Source organism: Kogia breviceps, chromosome 4 (genome assembly GCF_026419965.1).
Source record: "Kogia breviceps isolate mKogBre1 chromosome 4, mKogBre1 haplotype 1, whole genome shotgun sequence".
In the NCBI taxonomy this organism is placed as follows: Eukaryota; Metazoa; Chordata; class Mammalia; order Artiodactyla; family Physeteridae; genus Kogia; species Kogia breviceps.
Window position 1 is genome coordinate 156,925,710 of NC_081313.1, and position 27,820 is coordinate 156,953,529.

At 40.0% G+C, this 27,820-nt stretch overlaps 1 protein-coding gene across 1 annotated transcript in view; it reads right to left on the reverse strand.

Moving 5' to 3' along the window:
- ATP10B (ATPase phospholipid transporting 10B (putative)) overlaps positions 1 to 27,820 on the reverse strand; it is a 305,387-nt gene that overhangs the window by 75,374 nt on the left and 202,193 nt on the right. Inside the window, exons 6-7 of the mRNA XM_059062671.2 lie at positions 8,061 to 8,146; positions 4,078 to 4,184 (exon numbers count right to left, since the gene is read on the reverse strand). Coding sequence (XP_058918654.1) covers positions 4,078 to 4,184; positions 8,061 to 8,146 — 193 coding nt within the window. The remainder of the gene's footprint in view (positions 1 to 4,077; positions 4,185 to 8,060; positions 8,147 to 27,820) is intronic.

Consider the following 27,820-nt stretch of genomic DNA (forward strand, 5'->3'; position numbering starts at 1 on the left):
TGTGCACAGGCTGTGCCCTGCACAACTCAAGAGGTAGCCCTAATTTTGTAGCTGTCATAGATTTGTAAGTCCATTAGGACACATTTGCAGCAAATGACAGTAAGCTGTCTTGAGGAAGGGCCATCTTTTTCTAATTCGCTCAGAGGTGCTGTTATGGGCTCAGTGGTGGGATACAGTGGTGAGACAGATGATTCACAATCTGGTGAAAATATACAGGGAAACAAGTAAATAAGGTAATTACAGTTAGCCATAAGTCCCATGAAGTAAACAATAAATAAGAGGCTAATAAATAAGAGATGGTGTTAGAGAGTGTGGTCAGGGGAGGCTTCTCAGAGGAGGTGACATTTGAGGGAGACCTGAAGGGACAGAAAAGAGTTGGGAGAAAAGGGTTTTAGGCTGGGGAACAGTATGTGCCAAGGCCCTGTGGCAGGACTGCACTTGAGGCCAGTAATTATCATGCTTGCTTCTTTGCCTAACGTGTTGTCGTGCTCGTGCAAGAGTGGTGGTGGTTTCCACCCCAGCATTAACTCTGGGCAACTACTCTCCTACCCTGGAGTTCTGCATAAAGTTCTGTTTAAAGAAAAGACAGTAAAATTTAAACACTACTGAGCTCATTCAGGCACCCTCCCCTTTCTTTTTTTTTTTTTTCCAATTAGAGAAATTCAGGACCAAAACGTAGAAGGGACCCACTCCAAATGAAAGAATAAATTGTGAGAACAGCATAACCTCATGTGTATGGTGCTCTTGGCCCCAGGGCAAGGACTATAGCGAATAAAAGGCATAGGGGTTCCTACCCTGCCCCTAAGATACTTCTTTGCACAGGAGGTCGGGTCACATACCATTAGATACAGCAGAAGAAAGGAGCCTTACAGACGTGAGGTTAAGGGCCAGATGTAAGGCACAGGGTAAGGGTTAGCCACACGGGGAACCCAGGATTCTGACTCCCAGTCTATTTCTCCTTCCAGCAACTCCTGGAACCCAAATCACCCAGCTAAGAATTGAGAATCAAAATGAGCCTTTGTCTTTAGAACAGAGCCTCCCCTTTGGGGCTGCCAAATTGTATTTACCACGGTGTACCCCTCAGAAGTCAAATTAAAAGAGACCCGTCACATATTTTCTGTGCAAAATTAGAGAAAACCAATATATCAGCTCCAGCCGTGTGTGGTTTAGTGCTATTTAGCTGGTCGCCTTGTGGATTTAAAGCGGCAACAAAACTGTAGGAGTGAGCACGCTAGGCTTATTAAATTAGACTCAAGTTGCTGCAGCTGTGCAGGGGCTGACACAGCTGTGGTTCCTGCGCGCCCCAGGCTCACCCCGTACAAGGGGTCCTCGGACCACCCCCTTCACCCGCCTGCTTCCTCACTTCCTAAGATCCCCCTGTTCTTTTGGCAAAATTTGGGCTCAAGGGGGAGGCAGTATGGTGTAGTGGAAAGAATGTGGGCTCTAGTGTCCAACAGAGCTCGGCTCTGCAGATACCTGACCTTGGGTTATAGGGAATTCATCTCAGGAGACATGTGACCTTGGGGGAATTAATCCTTTTGTATCTCAACTCCTCATCTGCAAAATGAGATATAATCGTTGTGTGTTTTGGGGTGGGGGAGTGAACTGATATACACAAAGTACGTAAATTAGTTTCCCGTACACAGTAGGGGCTCAATAAATGTTTGCTGTGAGGAGCACATACCTCCACACTGAATCTCTTCCTTCTGGAAAGCTCACTTGTCCTTTTCTTGGCCTTTGAGGTGCTCCTACTTTGTCCATCTGTATTTTATCAAGGCGGAGAATGTAGCTCTAGGCCAGTCATTCTCCCCAGGGGACAGCTGGCCAAGCCATGAGAAATTTTTGCTTGTCACCTTTGAGGAGGTGGTGCTAGTGACATCTAGTAAGCAGAAGCCAGGTATGCTGCTAAGCACCCTATAGGCTGGCCCCCACCACAAAGAACAATCTGGAACAAATGTCAATGGCACTGAGGTCGAGAACCCCTGGTCTAGACAGTAACACTAAACACAATCTGTACCATTTTTGCTCACATTTTTTGAGACTCTAATGTGTGCCAGGCATTGTGAACCTTATAAGCCTAGGAGGCAGGGCTTATCAGTGCTCCTTGTGCTGAAAACTTAGCCAGCTTCTCAGGAACTTGCATCCAGGCAGTGATTCAGCCCCAGGCAGCCTGAGTCCTCAGAGTCACGATGAACTCTCCCTCCATCTGCCTCCCCACACACCAATCCCATCACCCACTCCGACCTTTGTTTCTGATTAGGCAGAGAAGCAAATCCATGTCTATGCAGGTTTTTGGGTGCGGTAGGGATTGTTGAAGCGTTCATGTCTAGTAGGTCTACCAGATGGCACTGATCTCCATTACCAAAGACCCTTGAAAGCAGTGACCTGCGCTGACAAATATAACATCCCTCCCCCAAATTGGGGAAAGCCAGCTAGATTGTGACACAACTTTTTAAAAAACATATTTTTCTTTTTTTAAAAAATTTAAGTTAATTTATTTTTTATACAGCAGGTTCTTATTAGTTATCTGTTTTACACATATTAGTGTATCCATGTCAATTCCAATCTCCCAGTTCATCCTACCACCATCACCACGCCCCCACCAGCTGTCCCCCTTGGTGTCCATACGTTTGTTCTCTACATCTGTGTCTCTATTTCTGCCTTGCAAACCAGTTCATCTGTACCATTTTTCTAGATTCCACATATATGTGTTAATATACGATATTTGTTTTTCTCTTTCTGACTTACTCACTCTGTATGACAGTCTCTAGGTCCATCCATGTCTCTACAAATGACCCAATTTCGTTCCTTTTTAGGGCTGAGTAATATTCCATTGTGTATATATGTACCACATCTTCTTTATCCATTCGTCTGTCGATGGACATTTAGGTTGTTTCCATGACCTGGCTATTGTAAATAGTGCTGCAATGAACATTGGGGTGCATGTGTCTTTTTGAATTAAGGTTTTCTCAGGGTATGTGTCCAGTAGTGGGATTTCTGGGTCATACGGTAATTCTATTTTTAGTTTTTTCAGGAACCTCCATACTGTTGTCCACAGTGGCTGTATCAATTTACATTCCCACCAGCAGTGCAAGAGGGTCCCCTTTTCTCCACACCTTCCCCAGCATTTGTTGAAAAACCTATTTTTCTTTCATAGTCCCCCAAAGGGAATCTTAGGGTGGATTGATGTTTTAGTGCTCTTCTAGGTCTAACACAAGTGGGAGTCTACTCAGACCAAAACAAATCAAATCAAACAAAATAACAAGCAAATGAAATACTACAAGATGTCCCAGTGAGTGGAAGATCCAGGGAAACGTATTCTGGAGACTTCCAGGGAAGGTAGACACTCCAGGGAGACTGTGTTTCCTCTACAGAAGAAGTCTGCAGTTGTTCACGTTAACAATAGACACGTACTGAGTACCCACGGAGTGCCAGGTGCTAGGTACTGGGGATACAGCAGTCCCAAGACCTCCCCCTCCAATACTTCAGGTATCATTGTGAGAAGTGCTGCTGTTACCTTTTTTTCAATGGGAAGCAAAATCAAAGTGCAAAGGAGAGACAGACCACCATATGTGGAGCCACAAAATGAATAAAGATAATAATAAAAACAACAACTAACACACAGTACTGGGTTTTTTCCATGTGCTGGGTCACTGGACCCTCACGGGGGACCTATGGGGCAGATACAAATATTCTTCCTGTTGTATAGTTGAGGACACTGAGGCACACAAGGTGAAGTTGCTAAGTTTGGTGAGGTTATTCTTCAGGCTCAGGAAGATGACTCTTCATCTCACCTATGGTTAGTGTCAGAAAAGTGTTAGGGATGCATGAGCATGAGTCTCCCTCCCTGTCTTGTCTGGATGAGTGACAGTAACTTGGAACTGAATTATGTCTCTGTGGATCAAGTGAGCTGCTGTGATTCCAGGCTCAGTGTGCTGAGCTGAGAAATGGGAAGTCACGTGACTCTACTCCTTAGAACTGATGTGAGTTCCCACTGACTGAAGATCAATTTGGAGGAGGTTTTGGAGGAGAGAGGATAAAGGACAGGGACACAGGAAGCTGTCCAGGCACAGTTACCCGCGTAGATGACAATGCCAACAGCCACTTTGGTGTTTCTGATGGTGCAGCCTCGAAGCAGAAGACTCTCACTGCCAAATCCGGTTCTGCTCTGGTCGGGATGTTCCCTGGGGATGAGGAAAGAGAGGGAGCTGTTTGGTGGCCTCTCCACGCTGTCACCAGTTAGTGTCATAGAATTAGAGTGGCGAGTAACAAGATTCCTCTTCTCTCTCTTCTTCAGAAGAGTGATATTAACTCAGAATCTAATCCCCATGTTCAAGTGCAACTCTTCGTTGCTCCTGGGATGTCTAGTGGGGGCTGGACCATTAGAAGGGAATCACCCATCCCTAAGGACAGAATCATTTACTCACCCAAAAGGCAGAACTCTGCAGAGGAAACCTTAAAATAAAGAGACCTCACAGGAGGTGGACCAGCCACCCTGTGCAACCGCCTGCAGGGCAGCTTCTCAAAAGGGAGGCACATGGAATGCTTCCCTTTCTCTAGCCTCCGGAAGCATTGCAAGTTTCCACCTCACGCTAGAAACTTCTGAGTCAGTTACACCAGAGTTCCCAAAGTAGCACCCCGTTAATTTATATTGAATCGGAGTCATTCCCATTTGCAATTCTTTGAAATCTAACGAGGAAATGTCTTAGTATTTCGTTAACTTTTTTCTAGCGCTTATTTATCTAACTTTTCAACACAGAGGCGGCTTTGGCAAGTAATAGTCTGTAGTTAGAATGAAATAATAACTGTTTTGATTTCATTTTATTAATTTTACTGTTATGAAATTTATATATGGAAAGCAATACTGCCATAAATCTATGGCAATCTACATATGGCAGTGATGCTGGATGCCACAGTGCCAGTAACATACATTTTCCTTTTGAAATAAAGAAAGCCAATTAAAAATGTGGAAAGTAGAGGTGTTTTATGAGTGTGGTACAGATCATAAAGGTGGTCCAAGAATGGCTGAAGTTTATGACCTACCTCTCCTTATCAAGGAAGGAGTTGGCTATGGATAGAATATTGGGATAGAAACTTGAATGATTCAGTGTTAGTAGCTAGTGGTTTAAAGAGCATTTTTAAAATGATGCTCTGAGGTGATAACATATGACAGCATCTTTTTCTCCTGGTCATAATGTTCCTTTTGCAATGGATGGTAGAGAGAGATGAACCATCTCATAGCTCTTCTATTTAGTGCTCTGTTTACAGGGATGTTTATTTAACAGACTCAGAGCGTCATGAGGTGGAACATATTTCTCCACCTCAACACTACTGACATTTTCTGTGAGATCGTTCTTTGTTGTGGGGACCGTTCTGTGCATTGTAGGATGCTGAGCAGCATCCCTGGTCTCCACCTACCAGATGCCAGCAGCACCCCTTTCCCTTGCTGTGACAACCAACAATGTGTCCAGACTTGCTAAAGGTCCTCTGACGGAGAGGAAGAGATGCAGTTTGAGAACCCCTTCTTTATAGAGATCTTATTGTTTAAAAGTTACATGTTCAAATCTGACATTCCTAATCTTCAAAGCATTAAAAACTACTCATTTTCTAGCCAACCTGGGTAGCCCCAGGAGAACTCTTAAATTAAGGGGACCCAAAGAAGCTTCCAGAGACCTGGAGGCATCAGACAGTATGTTTGTTCAGGAAGGGAGTGCTTATCATCTGTGGGTGCTGGGTCTTGGCAGGAATGTAGGACCACGGTGAATTCCCCAGCATCCCATGGGTTGGCTGCTGGACTGGCCAACTGGACTTTCAGGGCTCACCCATGAGGCCCGGGCAGGTGGGGAAAGACAACTCTAAGGGCAGCAGCCAGGAAGAGGAGGTGCTGGGGGTTGAATGGAACTGGGAAAGTTCTGTCTGAAATGAGGGGCCAGAGCCCAGGATGAAGCTTAGAAAGGCTGGTTGCTGGCGTGAGCTGTTTGGGGGAGAAAGGATTACAAAGAGAAACCCAGCGATGAGGCTGCTCTCTAAGAGGAAGGAGAATGGCTCAAGGCATGGGTGACTTGGGATGAACCAAATCCACAAAACTCGGGCACGAGGGGTAGACTCCTTGCCCGGGAAGGTGGCAAACTCTACCTTGCCAGATGACTGCAACGAATCCTCTTCTCCCCCAGGAGATCGTGCCCTTCTCGCCTGTCTCTGTCTGCTCTCTATGAGCTTTTAAAAAGTAATTTGCGTTGAAAAGCTGCTATTTCTCTTGTACTGTTCTTACCCTTTCCCCTCTTATCTTGCTCCTCACTGGGCATATACCCTGAGAAAACCATAATTCAAAAAGAGTCACGTACCAAAATGTTCATTGCAGCTCTATTTACGATAGCCAGGACATGGAAGCAACCTAAGTGTCCATCGACAGATGAATGGATAAAGAAGATGTGGCACATATATACAATGGAATATTACTCAGCCATAAAAAGAAATGAAACTGAGTTATTTGTAATGAGGTGGATAGACCTGGAGTCTGTCATACAGAGTGAAGTAAGTCAGAAGGAGAAAAACAAATACCGTATGCTAACACATATATGTGGAATCTAAGAAAAAAAAATGTCATGAAGAGATTATTGGTAGGACTGGAATAAAACACAGACCTACTAGAGCATGGACCTGAGGATATGGGGAGGGGCAAGGGTAAGCTGTGACGAAGTGAGAGAGTGACATGGACATATGTACAACACCAAATGTAAAATAGATAGCTAGAGGGAAGAAGCCACATAGCACAGGGAGATCAGCTCTGTGCTTTGTGACCACCTAGAGGGGTGGGATAGGGAGGGTGGGAAGGAGGGAGACGCAAGAGGGAAGAGATATGGGAACATGTGAATATGTATAAATGATTCGCTTTGTTGTAAAGCAGAAACTAACACACCATTGTAAAGCAATTATACTCCAATAAAGATGTTAAAAAAAAAAAAAGATATCTCATAGGGCCTGAGAAAATGTGGGTAGAGGGAAAGCATTGACACCTGCCTCCCAAGAACCCTTCTTAAGCTTCATTGCAGGGCACATTGGTAGAGAAGTTGCTATAACATGTCTGATCTGTGTGTGCAGACAATGGAAAACACACTGGGGCTGGAGTAAAAAGGCCCGGCTGTAATTCCTGGCTTTGCCTTGAAGCTGCTGTGTGCCTCTGGGAGAATCCTGAAAAATCTATCATCAGATCTCCCATCTGAAAAATGAGAATCATAATTCTCACTTCCCTGGGTTGTTTTGCGGATTAAATGAGACGATGTTCTGTGAAAGTCCTCTAACTGTTAAAGCCAGAATACGGGCATTTTTTCACATCTGTTACCACTAGTCTTTTTTTTTTTTTTTTTTCCAGTAAGACCGGCAGTCAAATGTGGGAGCAAAATTACAGTAAAACTCTTAGGCTGAACCAGAGGTGAGGAACAATAAGAACAATAATTGCAACAGCAGCAGTCGCATTAACTGTCTACTCTGCGCCAGTTTCTGTGCTACGGGCTTTGCATATGATCAGTTCTTAGACAAGAAAAATCCTGTGATGTAGATATAGTCTTTATTTTACAGATGTGGCAATGAAGGCCCAGAGAGGTCAATTAATTTACTCAAGGTCACACAGCTTACAAGTGATAGAGCCTGGTTTCGAACCTAGGTCTGTCCAACTCCAAAGTCCCCATTCTTACCTACAGGGCAGTAAAGGCCCCTTCAGAAATCTGATGTAAATTCAATCATACTTGCCTCCCCTGAATCAGAGTGTGGTCTCGATTTTGATGCTGTTTCACCAGAGTTCTGAAAAAACTATTAGTGAATTTAACCCTGTGAGATAATTAAATATCACTCCAGCAAAAAAAAAAAAAAAAAAAAAAAAAAAGACTAGAAATGTTTTCCCAGTTTAGTTAGTTTTCTCTAGCCCTTTTTTTTTTTTATGATAAAAAGAAATAAACTTCCTTAGGACCCAGATGCTTATCTGTTTGGCCATTTCATGAAAAAAATGTTTTCTAGCTGCAGAGGAGATATTTACAAGCAGCACACAGGCGGCACATACTTACATATAACCCTTAAACCTGTTAAGGTGGTTGTTAGGCTTCTCACACACGATGATGTTGTGGAAACGTTCTGGTTGGAACTGTACCTCCTGTGAGAGAGAGAGGATGCTGTGAGATTAAGTCAGAGGGATCTCATTTTAATAGGATCATCAGGAGAGCTAATCACTGTTAGAACCACTGCAAATAAGGTAATCCCAGCTTTGTCACACTGTGATAGCTGTAATGTGTTAAAAGAAACAGTTAAATCCTCATTAAGGAGGAGAGAATAGATGCAGATGAAAAGTTGGATGCTCTGCAAAGGGAGGGCCCTGTCCTGACCACTTTTCCCCCGGCCTGGGTTTGAGTCTCTAGATTCAAGCTGCCCCATAGAGTTTACCGCAATGATGGAAATGTTCTATGTCTGCACTGTATAATGTAGAAGCCACGCATTGCATGTGGCTGTTGAAATATGGTAGTACGACTGAGGAACTGATTTTTAAATTTTATTTCATTTCACTTAACTAATTTAAAGTTAAATAGCCACATGGTGGCTAGTGGCTACCAAACTGGGCAGCATAGAAATAGATGATCAAAAAAGCAGAGATTATAAATCACACGACCTACAGCTAGCCAATATTCGTGTGTATACAGAACTTCCAGGCTTTAAAAAATATATGCATACACCTACATACACATTTATGTATGGACAAACATACACATTTATGCGTTTCAACAATGAGATTTAGTGTTCATACAACTTGAACATTTTTACATGTTACCTGTATAGATACTTATTGCATGAATGTCGCCCTATTTCATTTAATCCCTTCACTACTGAACATTGACATGGTTTCAATTGTTTGGCTGCTGCAAAAATGCTGTGAAAATAGTAGGTAATAAAACAAAATAAGTAGGGACTTCCCTGGCGGCACAGTGGTTGGGAATCTGCCTGCTAATGCAGGGGACATGGGTTCGAGCCCTGGTCTGGGAGGATCCTGTGTGCTGCAGAGCATCTGAGCCCGTGCACAACAACTACTGAGCCTGTGCTCTGGAGCCTGTGAGTCACAACTACTGAGGCCGTGAGCCACAACTACTGAAGCCCGCACGTCTGGGGCCTGTGCTCCGCAACAAAGAGAGGCCACCTCAACGGGAAGCCCGCGCACTGCAACAAAGAGTAGCCCCTGCTCGCCGCAACTAGAGAAAGCCCACGTGCAGCCACAAGACCCAACGGAGCCAAAAATAAATAAATAAATAAAATTCTCAAAAACCAAACAAACAAAAATACACAAAACGAGTAGCGTTTACTAGACTCTTATTTCTGTCAGATGCTGCAATGAGAACTTAAGAAATGCTATTTTTTTTTCAAGCTTTCAATCATTTTATGAAGTAAGAACTTTGATCAGCCCCTCTTTAGAGATGGGAAAACTGTGACTCACAAGGGTGAAGTGGCTGTCCGTGGTCATATCAAGAGTGGCATTTGAATCCAAGTCTGAGTGCAGACCGTCTGTTCTTTACTTGCACAGCACACTGCCCCCTGGTGAACATTTTATAGCAAAGCATTTAAAACACATTCTTGACTCTTCCTTTTTTCTCTTTCATTCAGTATTTTAGTTGTACAATCTCTTTAAGTCCAACGAGGGGGAAAACACAACTAGGGGTGGGGAGATCTTGCTTTCTAATTCTACCCCACATTGGCTAATAGTACATTCAACTCTCGAGTCTCAGTTTTCTCCTCTGTAGAATGGGGCTAACACCACCTCCCTGTCCATCTCACTCGTGCCCCAGAAGATAGAATCCATGTGGGAAAGTTTTGAAAGGTATAACATGTTATGCATATAGAATGAAGTAGTACTAAAGGTGGGATTGGAAATGCTTCCCAGGGTAGAGCTTTTAGCATGGGGAGTGAATTTATCACTCCACGATTCAAGGTACAGCTGTTCAAAGGAGTAAATTGATTAGAAGAAATGATAGCATTTTCTGGCTTCGTGTAAATATACTGTCCATTGGTTCTGTGGGGCGCCAACATAAACTCTCCATTCACTTGAAATAAATTACCCATCCAGGAGTTTCTAAAAATACAGCCCTTTTCCCTCCAAGTATTGATTCTTTCAGGGACAAACACTTGCCGAGTGTTCTGCGATGATGACAAATCATGCTGTAATTTGTCAGCTGCTTTCACGGCCCTGATTAAGCCGTGTGCTTCCCTCCTGATCCGTGCCACTCAGCTCATTGCTAGCTTTCTAAATCCAAACTTATTTCAGATGTGAGTGGCGGCAAGGTCTGAGAGCTAATGATCCTGCTGCAGTGAGTCCCTGTCAGCTGTTTAATCATACCTGGCGGATCCCTGGCAGTGGTGAAGTCTCTTGTCCCTCAGTGGGGCTTCCCAGTGACTTTCCTCTTGAAGCATCCCTTGTTCTTTTATTCTTCTGGGCACTGGCCTTGGGTGCTCTGTCTCCCTCTCTACCCAGAGAGGTGATTTCGCCCTTTCTAGCTCTCTGTCCTCCGGCTCCTTTTGTTCCTCCCCGAGATAGACTGTGGAGAGGGCCACACGGCCCTGCTGTCTCCAGACAACCCATCAGCATTGCTTGCTTTTTAGGCTTTCCTGTAACTCACTCCAGGGAGCTGCCAGGAGAACTCAAGGACAGCAGCGGCCGGGGGCATTGCCAAGCCCTACAAATCTGTCGGGGTCCTTATTTTTTACCTTGTTCAGTAACTTCTGATTCACTTCTGACTCACTACCCCTTAGCATTTCTTAGCTTGGGAATGAAGCCCACCTAACCACCTTTTCTTTCTGACCCAGCCTTTTATCTAAGGTGTTGTCCTTATGAAAGGAACAGCCATCAGGGTCCAGGAAAAGGCAAACCCTTTCCAGAGAGCACAGTGTGTTTGTGGTTCTTCAGGTCAGACCTACTGATCTGGAGTATTTACTGTGTGCCAGGCACCTGTCATTAAGTTCTCACAGTAACCTTAAGAGGTGTGGACAGAAGTGCAAATGCAGATTCAATAAAGCAACTGTCTTACGGTTGGTACATAACAGAGCCAGCATTGCAATCCACATCCTCGGACTCCAAAGCCAATCAATTATTGTCATTGTCATTGTTATCATCGTCATCATAATCAATACATTTATTCCACTTTCTCCTCTCATTATTATTATTATTACAGTACTTACTGAATGCTTATTGTGTGTCAAGTATAACTAAATATTTTATACATGCTATTCTCTTGAATTCACACAATAACTCCATCAGGTAGGTACTATTATTACCCTATTTTACAAGTGAAGGAACTAAGGCTTAGATAGATTCAGTGAATTTTCCCAATGGCACACACACAGCTAGCAAAGCAGAAGACAGGCTTTAACCTCAGGACGTCTGACGCCACACAGCCTGCTCTCTTAAACTACAGTGTTATTTTGACGCACAATGAAAGATTATTGTTTAAGATCTCCTTTTGGTTCTATTTCCTTTTCTATGTTCCTTTTCCACTTCCTATGACCGAAGTACAATAAATGAGGTCTGTATAGTTGACTCTTGAACAACATGGGTTTGAACTGTGTGGCTCCACTTATGCAGGTTTTTTCAATAGTAAATACTGCAGTGCTACCCGATCTGTGGTCGGTTGAATTGGTAGATGTGGAACTGCGAGTACAGAAGACTGACTATAACTTATATGTGGATTTTCCACTGTGTGGAAGGTTAGCATCCCTGACCCCAGTGTTATTCAAGGGTCAACTGTATGTGGAATCTAAATTAAAAAAAAAAAAGCTTATTGCCAGAGGCAGGGAGTTGTGGGTGGGTGAAATGGGTGAAGGGGGTCAAAAGTTACAAACTTCCAGTTAAAAAATAAGTCAAGGAATATAACATAAGCATGGCAACGATATTTAATAATACTGTACTGCACATTTGAAGGTTGCTTAGAGAGTACACCTTAAAAGTTCTGTTCATAAGAAAAAAAATAACTACGTATGATGACAGATATTAACTTAGACTTATTGTGGTGATCATTTCACAATATATGCAAATATAAAATCATTATGTTAGATACCTAGAACTAATATAATATGATATGCCAGTTGTATCTCAATAAAAAATGCAAGCAAACCCCAGTGTCTAGAAACCATCATCATTATCACCATCACTACCACCCTTCTTAACTTGGGTCAGATAAAGAAGAATCAAAATCAAAATTACATAATATTGTCATGCTGACCTTTGATTTACTGCTATTCAAATTTTTTATTTCTTTGATTGTTTTTAAAAGATTTGAATTTATGTTTCATGAAAGGTTTTGCACTGGCTCACTTTCATTTTTTCTAGTGTCTACATAGACATTTGGTTGATTGGCAGCTCAAGGCATTTTTAGACCAGGGTAGCTCAACTTGCCACTCTTGACATTTTGGGCTGGATAAGTCTTTGATGTTTAGCAGCATCCCTGGCCTTTACCAACTTGATGCCAGTAGCACCCTCCCCTTCTCCCCCTCAGTTTGACAGCCAAAAATGTTTACAGACATTTCCAAGTGTCCCTTGGGGGAGGGGGAAGAACAAAGAATTGCTCTAGAAAAAGTTCCCAGTTAACATGAGATGAAATTGCCGAGATTGAGAATACCCTCTATCCTATCAGTCCATTAGGAAAGGACACAATCCAAATTTTTCTATTTTCTTCTCTTCAGTTGGAAAAAAGTTAGGTTTTATGACTGGGGGTCATAATGACTTGTAATAAGAGAAATCTATATATATCACTCTTATACCACAGAAACTACTGCATAAGCATGGTGGAGGTTCCTGGCAATATATGCACTATCCTACAGCTACAAATAAAAGGCGGGGGGCTTCCCTGGTGGCACAGTGGTTAAGAATCCGCCTGCCAATGCAGGGGACGTGGGTTCGAGCCCTTGTCCGGAAAGATCCCGCATGTCACGGAGCAACTAAGCCTGTGCACCACAACTGCTGAGCCTGCACTCTAGAGCCCGTGAGCCACAACTACTGAGCCTGCGCTCTACAGCCCACGAGTCACAACTACTGAGTTTGTGTGCCACAGCTACTAAAGCCCTCACGCCTAGAGCCCATGCTCCACAACAAGAGGAGCCACCACAATGAGAAGCCCATGCACTGCAGTGAAGAGTAGCCCCTGCTCACCACAACTAGAGAAAGCCTGCATACAGCAACAAAGACCCAACGCAGCCAAAAATAAATAAATTTTAAAAAGGGGATTTGTTATGAAAAAAGAATTCATTTTTAATATATAGTAGAAAATGTAGAAAAATTACTACAACTAATAAGCAATGTGGTGTGTTACCTCGTCCAAGTATAATTTGCATTTTAAAGAAGGGTACCTTCAAAGGGTAGAGGTTAAGATACTAAACTGTCTAGACAGAGAACATTCTTTTGAGAATTATTACTTTATATATATTTTTAGCATTTGAGAGTTTTATTTGCCACCTCCTCTGTGAAGCCCACCCATATCCCCACAGACTGTTTCACCCCAGCCAACAAAAACTGCTCTTTTAACATATTTCCACATTAACTCTCACTCCTCCATTTAACACTGATGTATCTAGATCGCTGCTTCCTTGAGTAAACTGTCAGCTTCCTCTAGAGCATCTCCTGTGATACCTTGTGTTAACAGGCACACTATAAAGATTTGGAGAGGTAAGGTTAGTGCTGGGGAGATGAATATTATAAATATAAATACGGAAAGGTGATGGATGAGGATGTAACAAAGAAAACCTTTCTGTAAAGACTGCCCCACACAACTAGGAAAAGCCCCACGTACAAATCTTAACTTTGACTCATGGGAATAAGACTGTTTCTTGCAAGTAAATTCTTTGGCTCAACTAATAAAAAAAAAAAAAGTAGTCAAAATCCTAGATCCCAACATGGGCCAGACTAGTCTCCCATCCATCCATCCAACCATCCATCCATGTATTCAAGTATTTATTGAATACCCATAGTGTATGAGCCATGGAAGTGAGAATTAGAGAGGAGAGGTTACTGACACAAATCAATTATTGCAGCCATAAAATAACTCAAAGTTCCCAGTTTAGCCAGGTGTGTCAATGGTGGTATCAGTGAAAGCAAAGGAAAGTGAGCCAAGTGTTAGTGTGTAATGACTCTCCGGGATTAATGTACTCCTCACTGACCTATGCCCTAGACACAGTAGGCTGTATCCTCCTGGGGCAACCGGGAAGGCCATGGTGAAACAAAGAGGTTGAGATATTTTCCTGTGTTTAGAATAGGCCATTTCCCGTGAATTAGCCTCAACTTTTACTTTCCTAGGCTTATTTTTCACTATTATTCAAAGGTGATCAATAAATATGATTACATAAATGTATGGATGATCTTTTGAAATTGTCTGTAGTGGCTAGTTGTTTTCTGGTGACTCACTCTCTATTGTGTTCTCCTTTCTTTAACAATCCTTTAACTTCCTTTTGGAAATCTACCTTTTCTCCCTGGTTCATAATCTTAATGAGACTATAAATCATGATGCCCTGCCCACTAGATTTGCTCCCTGTGGGACTTTTGCTTGAGTAGAATAACTCAGGGAAGGAAAAACAAAGGAGAACATTAAGTAATTGCTGCTACCAATATTCTCCTGCTGAGCTGAAGTTTCCTGGTTCTTGTTTCTGAGCCTGGTTCTTCAGATTTCCTTAGAATCTGTGAGTCATATTATGTACTTCACCCCTTCCACCTCACCTCCCAGCACATTTTTTGATAATTCTGTGTGGTTTACGTGATCCAGAATCATTTCTGTTCCTTGAAAACAAAGAATCCTAATCAACACAGTGGTCTACTCAGTCCATTGGACATCTCTAGGCCTTTAAAAAATAATGATGTTTATTTACTTGGTAAAATCACACTTCACAAAATGCTGCCCCTTATTTATGTGATCTTATTTGATCTTCCCAACTCTTCTGTGAAGTGTTCAGGGCAGGTCAGTCCCATTTTATAAGAGAAAAACCTGAGTGTTGGTGATGCTAAGTAACTTGCACAAGGTCTCACAGCTCATGAACACCCACGTTTGTCTGATTCTAAAGCTTGTGCTTGTTCTTTGCTGGATGTAAGCATTTAATGCTGTCTTCTTATAGAGCAAACCCTCTGAGCCTTTTTCATGATTTCTTTGCAAGTTTTTCACATTGACAATTCCCTTAAACCTTCATTGCCAAGCTCAGGGGTTTACCTCTTAAGGACCCATATGTCTATCATAGATCATAGCAAATTCTCCTTCCTTTGAGCCTAGACAATTTGTAATATCCATACCACTCACTTGGAACTTGAAATGTTTTACACTTTTATTTGTCAAATACCAACCTGTTTCTACAAGCCACTTGGTAGATGAAGCATTGCAACTTGTCTATAAAGCCCTATGTGCACCAAAATGCTGTCTGTAGAGAGAGTAAAAATAACTCTCACACATACATGGTTTTCAAATTTCTGTAGGAATTCCGGAGATCAATAAATACAAATCCATTTAAAACGGTCACCAAATTAATGGTAGCTTTTTGTTTTAATTTATTTTCTTAACTAACAGACACTGAAAAGACAACCACTTTCAGGGAGGAGGGATGGGGGCAGTGGTTAGGATTATCAAAATTTTTTGATAGTCACTGAGGGTCTTTATGTTAAAGAAAAATAGGGACCCATAGTTCTAAGATCTTACAGGACACGAAGTATGTCTTAGACCATTCTGAAACCCCTCTACAACCATTAGGAAATATTCAAGAAAGATTCTGCTAGCCAGATGTCAGAGTAGGAAAACCATGAGCTCAACTTCTCCCATGGGCATATCAACTTATAACTATTTACAGAACAACTATCAATGAGAATGACCTGAAGACTAGCAGAAGAGAGTTTTCAAAACTAAAGCTATAATGAAGGAACCACAAGGAGACGGGTAGGAGGTACAGAGTTGTGGTAATAGTCAAGACCCATACCCCCAGGTAAGCAACCCACAGATGGAAGGATAATTCACAACTGCAAAGGTTCTCCCCAAGGAGTAAGTTCTGAGCGCTACACCAGGCTCCCCAGCCCAGGAGTTCTGCATGAGGAAGACAAGCCCCTAGACTACCTTGTTTTGAAGGCCAGTAGGGCTTGTGTATGTGAGAGCTGAAGGAAACAGCGACTTCAATCTTAAAAATGCACATGCAAAATCTCACACACTCTGAGACCCAGAACAAAGGCTGGCATTTGAAAGGAGCCTGGGTCAGTCCCACTTACTGATCTTGGAGAGCCTCCCAGAGAGGCAAGAGGCAACTGGGACTCCCTCTGGGAGATGCTGGTGGAAGTCATTTTCAGAAGCTCATTCTACCACGAGGACTCTGATGTTGCCAATTGCCATCTTGAAGTCCTCTTTCTAGCCTATTAGAGCTGGGGCCTGGCCCCACCCACCAGCCTGTGAAACACAATGATTCAAAATCTATGCAACACAGCAAAGCAGTTCTAAGAAGGAAGTTTACAGAGATACAAGCTTACCCCGGGAAACAAGAAAAATCTCAAAACAACACAACCTTATACTTAAAGTAACTAGAAAAAGAAGAACAAACAAAACTGTAAGTTAGTAGAAGAAAAGAAACAGTAAAGATTAGAGTGGAAATAAATGAAGTAGAGACCAAAAAAAAAAAAAAATAGAAAGATCAATGAAATTAAGATCTGGTTCTTTGAAAAGATAAACAAAATTGATAAAGCTTTACCCAGACTCATCATGAAAATGAGAGAAAACTCAAATTAAAAAAGTCAGAAATGAAGGAAGCTACAACTGACACCACAGAAATATAAAGGATCAGAAGAGATTACTATGAACAGTTATATGCCAATAAAATGGAAAGACAGAAGAATGGATAAACTGGTAGAAACATATGATCTCCCAAGACTGAATCAGAAAGAAATATAAAATATGAACAGACCACTAATACCACAAATGAAATTGAATCAGTAGCCAAAAAACTCCCAATAAGCAAAACTCCAGGATCAGATGGCTTCACAGGTAAATTCTACCAAATACTTAAAGAAGAGTTACTTCCTACGCTTCTCAAACTATTCCTAAAAATTGAAGAGGAATGCTTTCAAACTCATTCTATGAGTTCAGCATCACCCTGATTCCAAAACCAAAGACAAAAATAGAAAAATTAGATATGGGAAGGGGGAAGGGTAACTTGTGACAAAGTGAGAGAGTAGCATGGACATACATACAATACCAAATGTAAAATAGACAGCTAGTGGGAAGCAGCCGCATAGCACAGGGAGATAAGCTAGGTGGTTTGTGACCACCTCGAGGGGTGGAATAGGGAGGATGGGAGGGAGGGAGACGCAAGAGGGAAGAGATATGGGAACATATGTATATGTATAACTGATTCACTTTGTTATAAAGCAGAAACTAACACATGATTGTAAGGCAATTATACTCCAATAAAGATGTTAAAAAAAAAGAAAAATTACAGGCCAATATCAATGATAAATATATATGGAAAAATCCTCAACAAAATATTAGCAAACCAAATTTAACAATACATTAAAAGGATCATTTACCATCATAAAGTGGGATTTATTCCAGGGATGCAGGGATCATTCAATATCTGCAAATCAATGTGATGCACCATATTAACAAACTGAAGAACAAAAAATCATATGGCCATCTCAAGAGATGCAGAAAAAGCTTCTGACAAAATTCAACATCCATTTACGTAAAAAAAAAAAACCTCTCAACAAAGTGGGCATAGAGGGAATACAACCAAACATAATAAAACCCATGTAAGGCAAACCTGCAAGCAACATAATACTCAACAGTGAAAAGCTGAAAGCATTTCCTCTAACATCAAGAACTAGACAAGGATGCCAACTATTACCACTTTTATTCAACATAGTATTAGAAGACCTAGCTATAGCAATCAGACAAGAGAAAGAAGTAAAAGGCATCGAAATAAGGAAGGAAGAAGTAAAAGGTCACTATTTGCAGATGACATGATACTACACATAGAAAATGCTAAAGATGCCAACAAAAAACTATTAGAACCCATCAGTGAATTTGGTAAAGCTGCAGGATACAAAATTAATACATAGAAACCTGTTGCATTTCTATACACTAACAATGAACTATCAGAAAGAGAAATTAAGAAAACAATCCCATTTACATTTGCATCAAAAAGAATAAAATACCTAGGAATAAATCTAACCAAGGAGACTAAAGACCTGTATTTGGGAAACTGTAAGACACTGATAAAAGAAACTGAAGACAACACAAACAAATGGAAAGACACACCATTCTCATGGACTGGAAGAAATAATATTGTTAAAGTGACCGTACTACCCAGTGCAATCTATAGATTCAATGTAATCCCTATTAAAACACCAATGGTAAATTTTACAGAACTAGAACAAATAATTCAAAAATTTAATTAGAAGCACAAATGATGCAGAATAGCCAAAATAATGTTGAGAAAGAACAGAATAACTGGGAGTATCACACTCCCTGATTTCAAACTATACTACAAAGCTACAGTCATCAAAATGGCATGGTACTGGCATAAAAAATGACACATAGATCAATGGAACAGAATAGAGAGCCCAGAAATAAACTCATGCTTATATGGTCAATTAACCTATGACAAAGGAGGCAAGAATATATGATGGGGAAAGACAGTCTCCTCAATAAATGGTGCTGGGAAAACTGGACAGCTACATGTGAAATAAACTGTACTACTTTCTCATACTACATACAAAAATAAACTCAAAATGTATTAAAGACTTAAATGTGAGACCTGAGACCATAAAACTCCTAGAAGAAAACATAGGCAGTACATTCTTTAACATCAGTCTTAGCGATATTATTTTGAATCTGGTTCCTCAGGCAAGGGAAACAAAAACAAACTTCCAGTTACAAAATAAATGAGCCATGGTGATGAAATGTACAATAAGGGGAATATAGTCAATAATAATGTAGTATCTTTGTATCGTGACAGATGGTAACTAGATTTGTGGTGATCATTTTATAATGTACAGAAATATTGAATCATTATGTTGTGACCAGAATTAACATAGTGTTGTAGGTCAACTATAGTTTAATACCAGCCAACCAATCAAACAAACTCATAGAAGAAGAGATCGGATTTATGGTTACCAGAGGCAGGAGGTGGGGGGAGGGGGAATTGGATGAAGGCAGTAAAAGGTACGAACTTCTAGTTATAAGATAAATAACTATTAGGTAAGGAATGTACAACATGATTAACATTGCTGACATGAATTAACATTGCTGTATGTTATATATGAAACTTGGTAAGAGAATAACTCCTAAGAATCCTCAATACAAGGAAAAACATACTTTTTCATTTTCTTTTATTTTGTATCTATATGAGATGATGGATGATCACTAAACTCACTGTGGTAATCATTTCATGATGTATGTCAGTCACATCATTATACTCTATACCTTAAACTGAAACAGTGCTGTATGTCAATTATATCTCAATAAAACTCAAAGAAAAAGAAAAGCAAAACAAAAAATAAAGTGCTAAGTGCATAAAAAAAATAAAATGAAAGATTCTGTTAATTGAAGAAAGAGAAATCAGCTAAACTCTTTCCTCCAACAGAGAATGCACTTAAATACTGAACTTTTATCATAAGCTGGTGATGTATGTGAAAAAGAAGAGTTGAACAACGGATTGCCAAGCTTCTGCAAAGCTTTCAGAATGTGTTTTTTCACAACCCTCAGGTTAGACGACTAGAAGAGCCATCTCCACTCCACACCAGGAGGAGGATGACAAAGCAGCATTTGTAAGTCATTTGTGGACTCTACAAGGACTCACAGTCTCACAGGGACTTTGCAAGGATGGGGGTTACAGGGTACACAAACCACACCAACCTGGGCAGCTACACAGGAGATGTATTGTGACCTTAGAAGAGTACTACTTAAAGTGGTTAAAAAAATATTTTTTTTTAGCATACTAGTTTGGATAAATGGTAGAACTAAATGTTCTTCATGTCCCAGCTGCTGAGTCAAGTGACTGAGGTTTCCTCCCTGACATGCAAATTAACCCTGTGATTTCTGAGAATTCTATCTGAAAACTAATGACATTTACCAGAACTTGATAACATTCCTGCTTTCTGGTCAGAGTTCTTTTCAAGATAACCTGCAATAGTGACTGGCAGATACTTTCCTCTCTGATTCTGGATGAGGAAATTGTCTGCGTGTGCAAGTACCTGGGTCTCCCTGCCTGCCCCAGTGATTCCCACAAAAGCACATAAAGCGGGCTGGAGGGCTGTGGGAGAAAAGGTCTATTTAAGGATTCCTTGTAGTCTGTGTTCCCATTTTTTAAGTGAACAAATATTCTGATTTTTATTCAGGGAGAAGACTAAATTTAATATTGAAATCTTCCCATGACATTTTTCCAACAAAAAGGCATGGGTTTGGCATGTGAAGCTAATACTGAAAAAAGAATGATTTCTTCGGTCATTCCTAAAAGGAATCAATTATTTGTGGAATTGTTTATTAACAATTGTCTGTTTAATTCCCTCTTAGAGCCTGTATCTCTCTTGTTTACACCTGGACCCCAAGAGCATGCTACAGTACTTGCTGTATAGAAGGCATTCAGTCAATATTTGGTGAATGAATGCATGAATGCATGATGCTGGAAATATGGGCAGCTGCCACCAGATGGGCAGTGGAGCCTTAAGGGAGTGTTGCAAAGACATTCTTTTCTGTACACATTTTTATTGCTTTGGATAACTGAAACGCAAGAAAATGACATGAGACCCAATGTTTTGTACCTCATGTTTTGGCAAAAGAGGTGACAAAGAAGAGAGTATGAATTCCAGTATGAGAAACTCTATATTCAGTTATTTCCAGAAGATATGATCATAATGAGTCACCCCTGTGATAACAACAATAGTGACAAATCCTAACACACTGTCTGGCAAAAGAAGGACCTCATCGGGTGCTGGCTGAGTAAATGAATTTATCAAATGAACTATAAAGATGTATGTGCAGTGGTTGAGAGTGGCAAGAAAAAAGTCTATGGGAGCACAAAGAAAGGAGGGATTCATCCCAGGTACCTGGTGCCTAGGCAGAGAAAGGGCAGATGGGAAAGGGCTTTTGGGAAAGAGGAATGCCACTGGGAGCTATAGGAGAGAGGACATTGGACCCCCCTCCTTAAGCATAGATGACCTTGGTTGTACCTAAGTTAGGCTTACATAGCCCTGATGCAGAATAGATGCAATGGATAATTATTGCTGTGCTGCTCAGTACTCTCCTGCTTCACAGGCCAATTTCAAACATGAATTTGAACTAGAGGATGCCAAGGACAGAATCCTTCACCACTGGTGAGAGTGAATTGGTCTAGGGGTGGGCACAGGATACCAGCCAGGCTAATCACTCCCTCTCCCTGGGATGCTTTTCAAGCTGGACAACAGGAAAGGTCCCAGTCCCTATTTGGGGGTGGGGCATAAATTCAGTTTTACTGGTGCCAATTTTTCTTCCACATGAAAGAAACTGGTTTGAGAGATTGAAACCAAACATGGAGAGAAATGTAGACAAAGGAGATGGAGACTGTACTGCTGGATAGAAATTTCGGGTCCACATCACTCCAAGGCCCATCTCACCCTGTATCCTTCCAATTAGATTCCTTTATGTCCAAGCTACTTCGAACTGGAGTTCTGTCACCTGCATCCAAGAGTCCCGACTAATCCATATACTAGAGTGGTATGTCTCTCCTTTGAGATAGCAAGTATTTCCCACATTGGCCTGAAATATCCACAATTATCCATAGTGTTTAAGACAGTGAAGGCCACTATTACAATATAAGTATGTTATCGTGGGTAAGCTGTTAAAGATTTGATCTGTAACACCTTAATGAGATTATATCTTTCACACAACCTGTCAGAGCTTCCTAATGCAGCCCTTAAGGGGTGAAAATGGAAAAAGAATGTTTAATAGAAGTGGGCAAACGACTGGGAAGGGGGTATCCCGTGTGTGTGTGTGTGTGTGTGTGTGTGTGTGTGTGTGTGTGTACCCATGCCCCAGCAGAACTCTGGAGGAAAGGTTCACCAAAAGGAAGTCAGAGAAGCAAGAAGAATTACAATCCTACAGCCTGTGGAACAAAAACCACATTCACAGAATGACAGAAAAGATGAAAAGGCAAAGGGCTATGTATCAGATGAAGGAACAAGATAAAACCCCAGAAAAACAACTAAATGAAGTGGAGATAGGCAACCTTCCAGAAAAAGATTCAGAATAATGATAGGGAAGATAATCCAGGACCTTGTAAAAACAATGGAGGCAAAGATCGAGAAGATGCAAGAAATGTATAACAAAGACCTAGAAGAATTAAAGAACAAACAAACAGAGATGAACAATACAATAACTGAAATGAAAACTACACTAGGAGGAATCAATAGCAGAATAACTGAGGCAGAAGAACGGATAAGTGACCTGGAAGATAGAATGGTGGAATTCACTGCTGTGGAAGAGAATAAAGAAAAAAGAATGAAAATAAATGAAGACAGCCTAAGAGAACTCTGGGACACCATTAAACCCAAGAACACTCTCATTATAGGGGTCCCAGAAGGAGAAGAGAGAGAGAAAGGACCAGAGAAAACATTTGAAGAGATTATAGTTGAAAGCTTCCCTAACATAGGAAAGGAAACAGCCGCCCAAGTCCAGGAAGTGCAGAGAGTCCCATATAGGATAAACACAAGGAGAAACACACTGAGACACATAGTAATCAAATTGGCAAAAATTAAAGACAAACAAAAATTATTGAAAGCAGCAAGGGAAAAATGAAAAATAACATACAAGGGAACTTTCATAAGGTTAACAGCTGATTTCTCAGCAGAAACTCTACACGCCAGAAGGGAGTGGCATGATATATTTAAAGTGATGAAAGGGAAGAACCTATAACCAAGATTTCTCTACCCAGCAAGGATCTCATTCAGATTCAATGGAGAAATCAAAAGCTTTACAGAGCAGCAAAAGCTAAGAGAATTCAGCACCATCAAACCAGCTCTACAACAAATGCTAAAGGAACTTCTCTAAGTGGAAAACACAAGAGAAGAAAAGGATCTACAAAAACAAACCCCAAACAATTAAGAAAATGGTCATAGGAATATACATATCGATAATTACGTTAAACATGAATGGATTAAATGCTCCAACCAAAAGACACAGGCTTGCTGAATGGATACAAAAACAAGACCCATATATATGCTGTCTACAAGAGACCTACTTCAGACCCAGGGACACATACAGACTGTAAGTGAGGGGATGGAAAAAGATATTCCATGCAAATAGAAATCAAAAGAAAACTGGAGTAGCTATACTCATATCAGATAAAATAGGTTTTAAAATAAAGAATGTTACAAGAGACAAGGAAGGACACTACATAATGATCAAGGGATCAATCCAAGAAAAAGATATAACAATTATAAATATATATGCACTCAACATAAGAGCACCTCAATACATAAGGCAACTGCTAACAGCTATAAAAGAGGAAATTGACGTGACACAGTAATACTAGAGGACTTTTAACACCTCACTTACACCAATGGACAGATCATCCACAATGAAAATAAATAAGGAAACAGAAGCTTTAAATGACACAATAGACCAGATAGATTTAATTGATATTTATAGGACATTCCATCCAAAAACAGCAGATTACATTTTCTTCTCAAGTGCACACGGAACATTCTCCAGGATAGATCACATCTTGGGTCACAAATCAAGCCTCAGTAAATTTAAGAAAATTGAAATCACATCAAGCATCTTTTCTGACCACAACACTATGAGATTAGAAATGAATTACAGGGAAAAAACATAAAAAACACAAACACATGGAGGCTAAACAATACATTACTAAATAACCAAGAGATCACTGAAGGAATCAAACAGGAAATCAAAAAATATCTAGAGACAAATGACAATGAAAACACGATGACCAAAACCTATGGGATGCAGCAAAAGCAGTTCTAAAAGGGAAGTTAATAACTGTACAAACCTATTTCAAGAAAGAAGAAATATCTCAAGTAAACAATCTAACCTTACACCTAAAGGAACTAGAGAAAGAAGAACAAACAAAACCCAAAGTTAGCAGAAGAAAAGAAATCATAAAGATCAGAGCAGAAATAAATGAAATAGAAACAAAGAAAACAATAGCAAAGGTCAATAAAACTAAAAGCTGGTTCTTTGCGAAGATAAACAAAATTGATAAACCATTAGCCAGACTCATCAAGAAAAAGAGGGAGAGGACTGAAATCTATAAAATTAGAAATGAAAAAGGAGAAATTACAACAGAAACCACAGAAATACAAGGCATCCTGAGAGACTACTACAAGCAACTCTATGCCAATAAAATGGACAACCTGGAAGAAATGGACAAATTCTTAGAAAGGTAGAACCTTCCAAGACTGAACCAGGAAGAAACAGAAAATATGAACAAACCAATCACAAGTAATGAAATTGAAACTGTCATTAAAAATCTTCCTACAAACAAAAGTCTAGGACCAGATGGCTTCACAGGGGAATTCTATCAAACATTTAGAGAAGAGATAACACCCATCCTTCTCAAAATCTTCCAAAAAACTGCAGAGGAACGAACACTCCCAAATTCATTCCAAGAGGCCACCATCACCTTGATACCAAAACCAGACAAAGATACTACGGAAAAAGAAAATTACAGACCAATATCACTGATGAACATAGATGCAAAAATCCTCAACAAACTACTAGTAAACTGAATCCAACAACACATTAAAAGGATCATACACCATGATCAAGTGGGAATTATCCCAGAGATGCAAGGATTCTTTATTATATGCAAATCAATCAATGTGATACACCATATTAACAAATTGAAGAATAAAAACCATATGATCATCTCAATAGATGCAGAAAAAGCTTTTGACAAAATTCAACACGCATTTATGATAAAAACTCTCCAGAAAGTGGGCATAGAGGGAACCTACCTCAACATAGTAAAGGCCATATATGACAATCCCACAGCAAACATCATTTTCAATGGTGCAAAACTAAAAGCATTTCCTTTAAGATCAGGAACGAAACAGGATGTCCACTCTCACCACTATTATTCAACATAGTTTTGGAAGTCCTAGCCACAGCAATCAGAGAATAAAAATAAATAAAAGGAATACAAATTGGAAAAGAAGAAGTAAAACTGTCACTGCTTGCAGATGACATGATACTATACATAGAGAATCCTAAAGATGCCACCAGAAAACTACTAGAGCTAATCAATGAATTTGGTAAAGTGGCAGGATACAAAATTAATGCACAGAAATCTCTTGCATTCCTATACACTCATGATGAAAAATCTGAAAGAGAAATTAAGGAAACACTCCCATTTACCATTGCAACAAAAAGAATAAAATACCTAGGAATAAACCTACCTAAGGAGGTAAAAGAGCTGTACTCAGAAAACTCTAAGACACTGATGAAAGAAATCAAAGATGACACAAACAGATGGAGAGATATACCATGTTCTCAGATTGGAAGAATCAATATTGTGAAAATGACTATACTACCCAAAGCAATCTACAGATTCAATGTATTCCTTATCAAATTACCAATGGCACTTTTTACAGAACTAGAACAAATTATCTTAAAATTTGTATGGAGACACAAAAGACGCTGAATAGCCACAGCAGTCTTGAGGGAAAATAACGGAGCTGGAGAAATCAGACTCCCTGACTTCAGACTATACTACAGAGCTACAGTAATCAAAACAATATGGTACTGGCACAAAAACAGAAACATAGATCAATGGAACAAGATTGAAAGCCCAGAGATAAACCCACACACCTATGGTCAACTAATATATGACAAAGGTGGCAAAGATATACAACGGAGAAAAGACAGTCTCTTCAATAAGTGGTGCTGGGAAAACTGGACAGCTACATGTAAAAGAATGAAATTAGAACACTCCCTAACACTGTACACAAAAATAAACTCAAAATGGATTAGAGACCTAAATGTAAGACTGCACACTATAAAAGTCTTAGAGGAAAACAAAGGAAGAACACTCTTTGACATAAATCACAGTAAGATCTGCTTTGATCCACCTCCTAGAGTAATGGAAATAAAAATAAAAATAAACAAATGGGACCTAATTAAACTTAAAAGCTTTTCCACAGCAAAGGAAACCATAAACAAGATGAAAAGACAACCCTCAGAATGGGAGAAAATATTTGCAAATGAAGCAACGGACAAAGGATTAATCTCCAAAATATATAAACAGCTCATGCAGCTCAATATTAAAGAAACAAACAACCCAATCCAAAAATGGGCAGAAGACCTAAATAGACATTTCTCCAAAGAAGACATACAGATGGCCAAGAAGCACATGAAAAGCTGCTCAAATCACTAATTATTAGAGAAATGCAAATCAAAACTACAATGAGGTATCACCTCACACCAGTTAGAATGGGCATCATCAGAAAAATCTACAAACAACAACTGCTGGAGAGGGTGTGGAGAAAATGGAACCCTCTTGCTCTGTTGGTGGGAATGTAAATTGATACAGCCACTATGGAGAACAGTATGGAAGTTCCTTAAAAAACTAAAAATAGAATTAGCATATGATCCAGCAATCCCACTACTGGGCATATACCCTGAGGAAACCATAATTCAAAAAGACACATGCACCCCAATGTTCACTGCAGCACTATTTACAATAGCTGGGTCATGGAAGCAACCTAAATGCCCATCGACAGATGAATAGATAAAGAAGAAGTGGTACATATATACGATGGACTATTACTCAGCCATAAAAAGGAATGAAATTGGGTCATTTGTTGAGACGTGGATGGACCTAGAGACTGTCATACAGAGTGAAGTAACTCAGAAAGAGAAAAAGAAATATCGTATATTAACGCATGTATGTGGAACCTAGAAAATGGTACAGATGAACCGGTTTGCATGGCAGAAATTGAGACACAAATGTAGAGAACAGATTTATGGACACCAAGGGGGGAAAGCTGCGGTGGGGTGGGGATGGTGGTGTGCTGAATTGGGCGATTGGGATTGACATGTATACACTGATGTGTATAAAATTGATGACTAATAAGAACCTGCAGTATAAACAAACAAACAAAAAAACAAGTAATACTAAAGTTTCTTTGGGTTATTTGTATGGAAATACGTTAATATAAATGTTTCAGGCATTACATGAAATTTCTAAAAATCTTACATGTTCTGGTATAACGTTATGTCATAATTCTAGTTATTACTTTAAAATGTATATCTCAGAAATAACTAAATTTCCTTATCAATTGCATTATATGAACTTTCATCAAATTTTTAACCATGGTCATTTTTAAGTCTTTTGTCTTTTACAGACAGTTCTGGATGTACTCTGATGCTTCTGCAAAAATGTTCCTATAAAAGGGTTTCATCTTCAAGGAATTCATGGAAAAGACTCTGACAAGTACAGGTTTCTGGTAACTGACTATACTGCTGAACTGAATGAATAAGCATTTTCAGAACTCTAATGGAAAACTGATGTATTCATAAAAGTGCTAACAAAAGATAAAGATGAAAAAAAATTAATTACATGGGACTGAGTGAACTGATGAGGATGATTATAATTTTTGTGACTTTTTGTTTGAATTTTTTTAAAAAGGAGGTCAGGGGGCTATAAAAATAAAAATAACAGCTTTTTGTAGGGTTGTGTCCATCATGGTCATACTAAGTATTATTGTATATAATTATAACTAAAACTTATAAAATTTCAGTATTTTCATATATATGAAAATTGTATTTATTTGAGAAATGGAAAATAC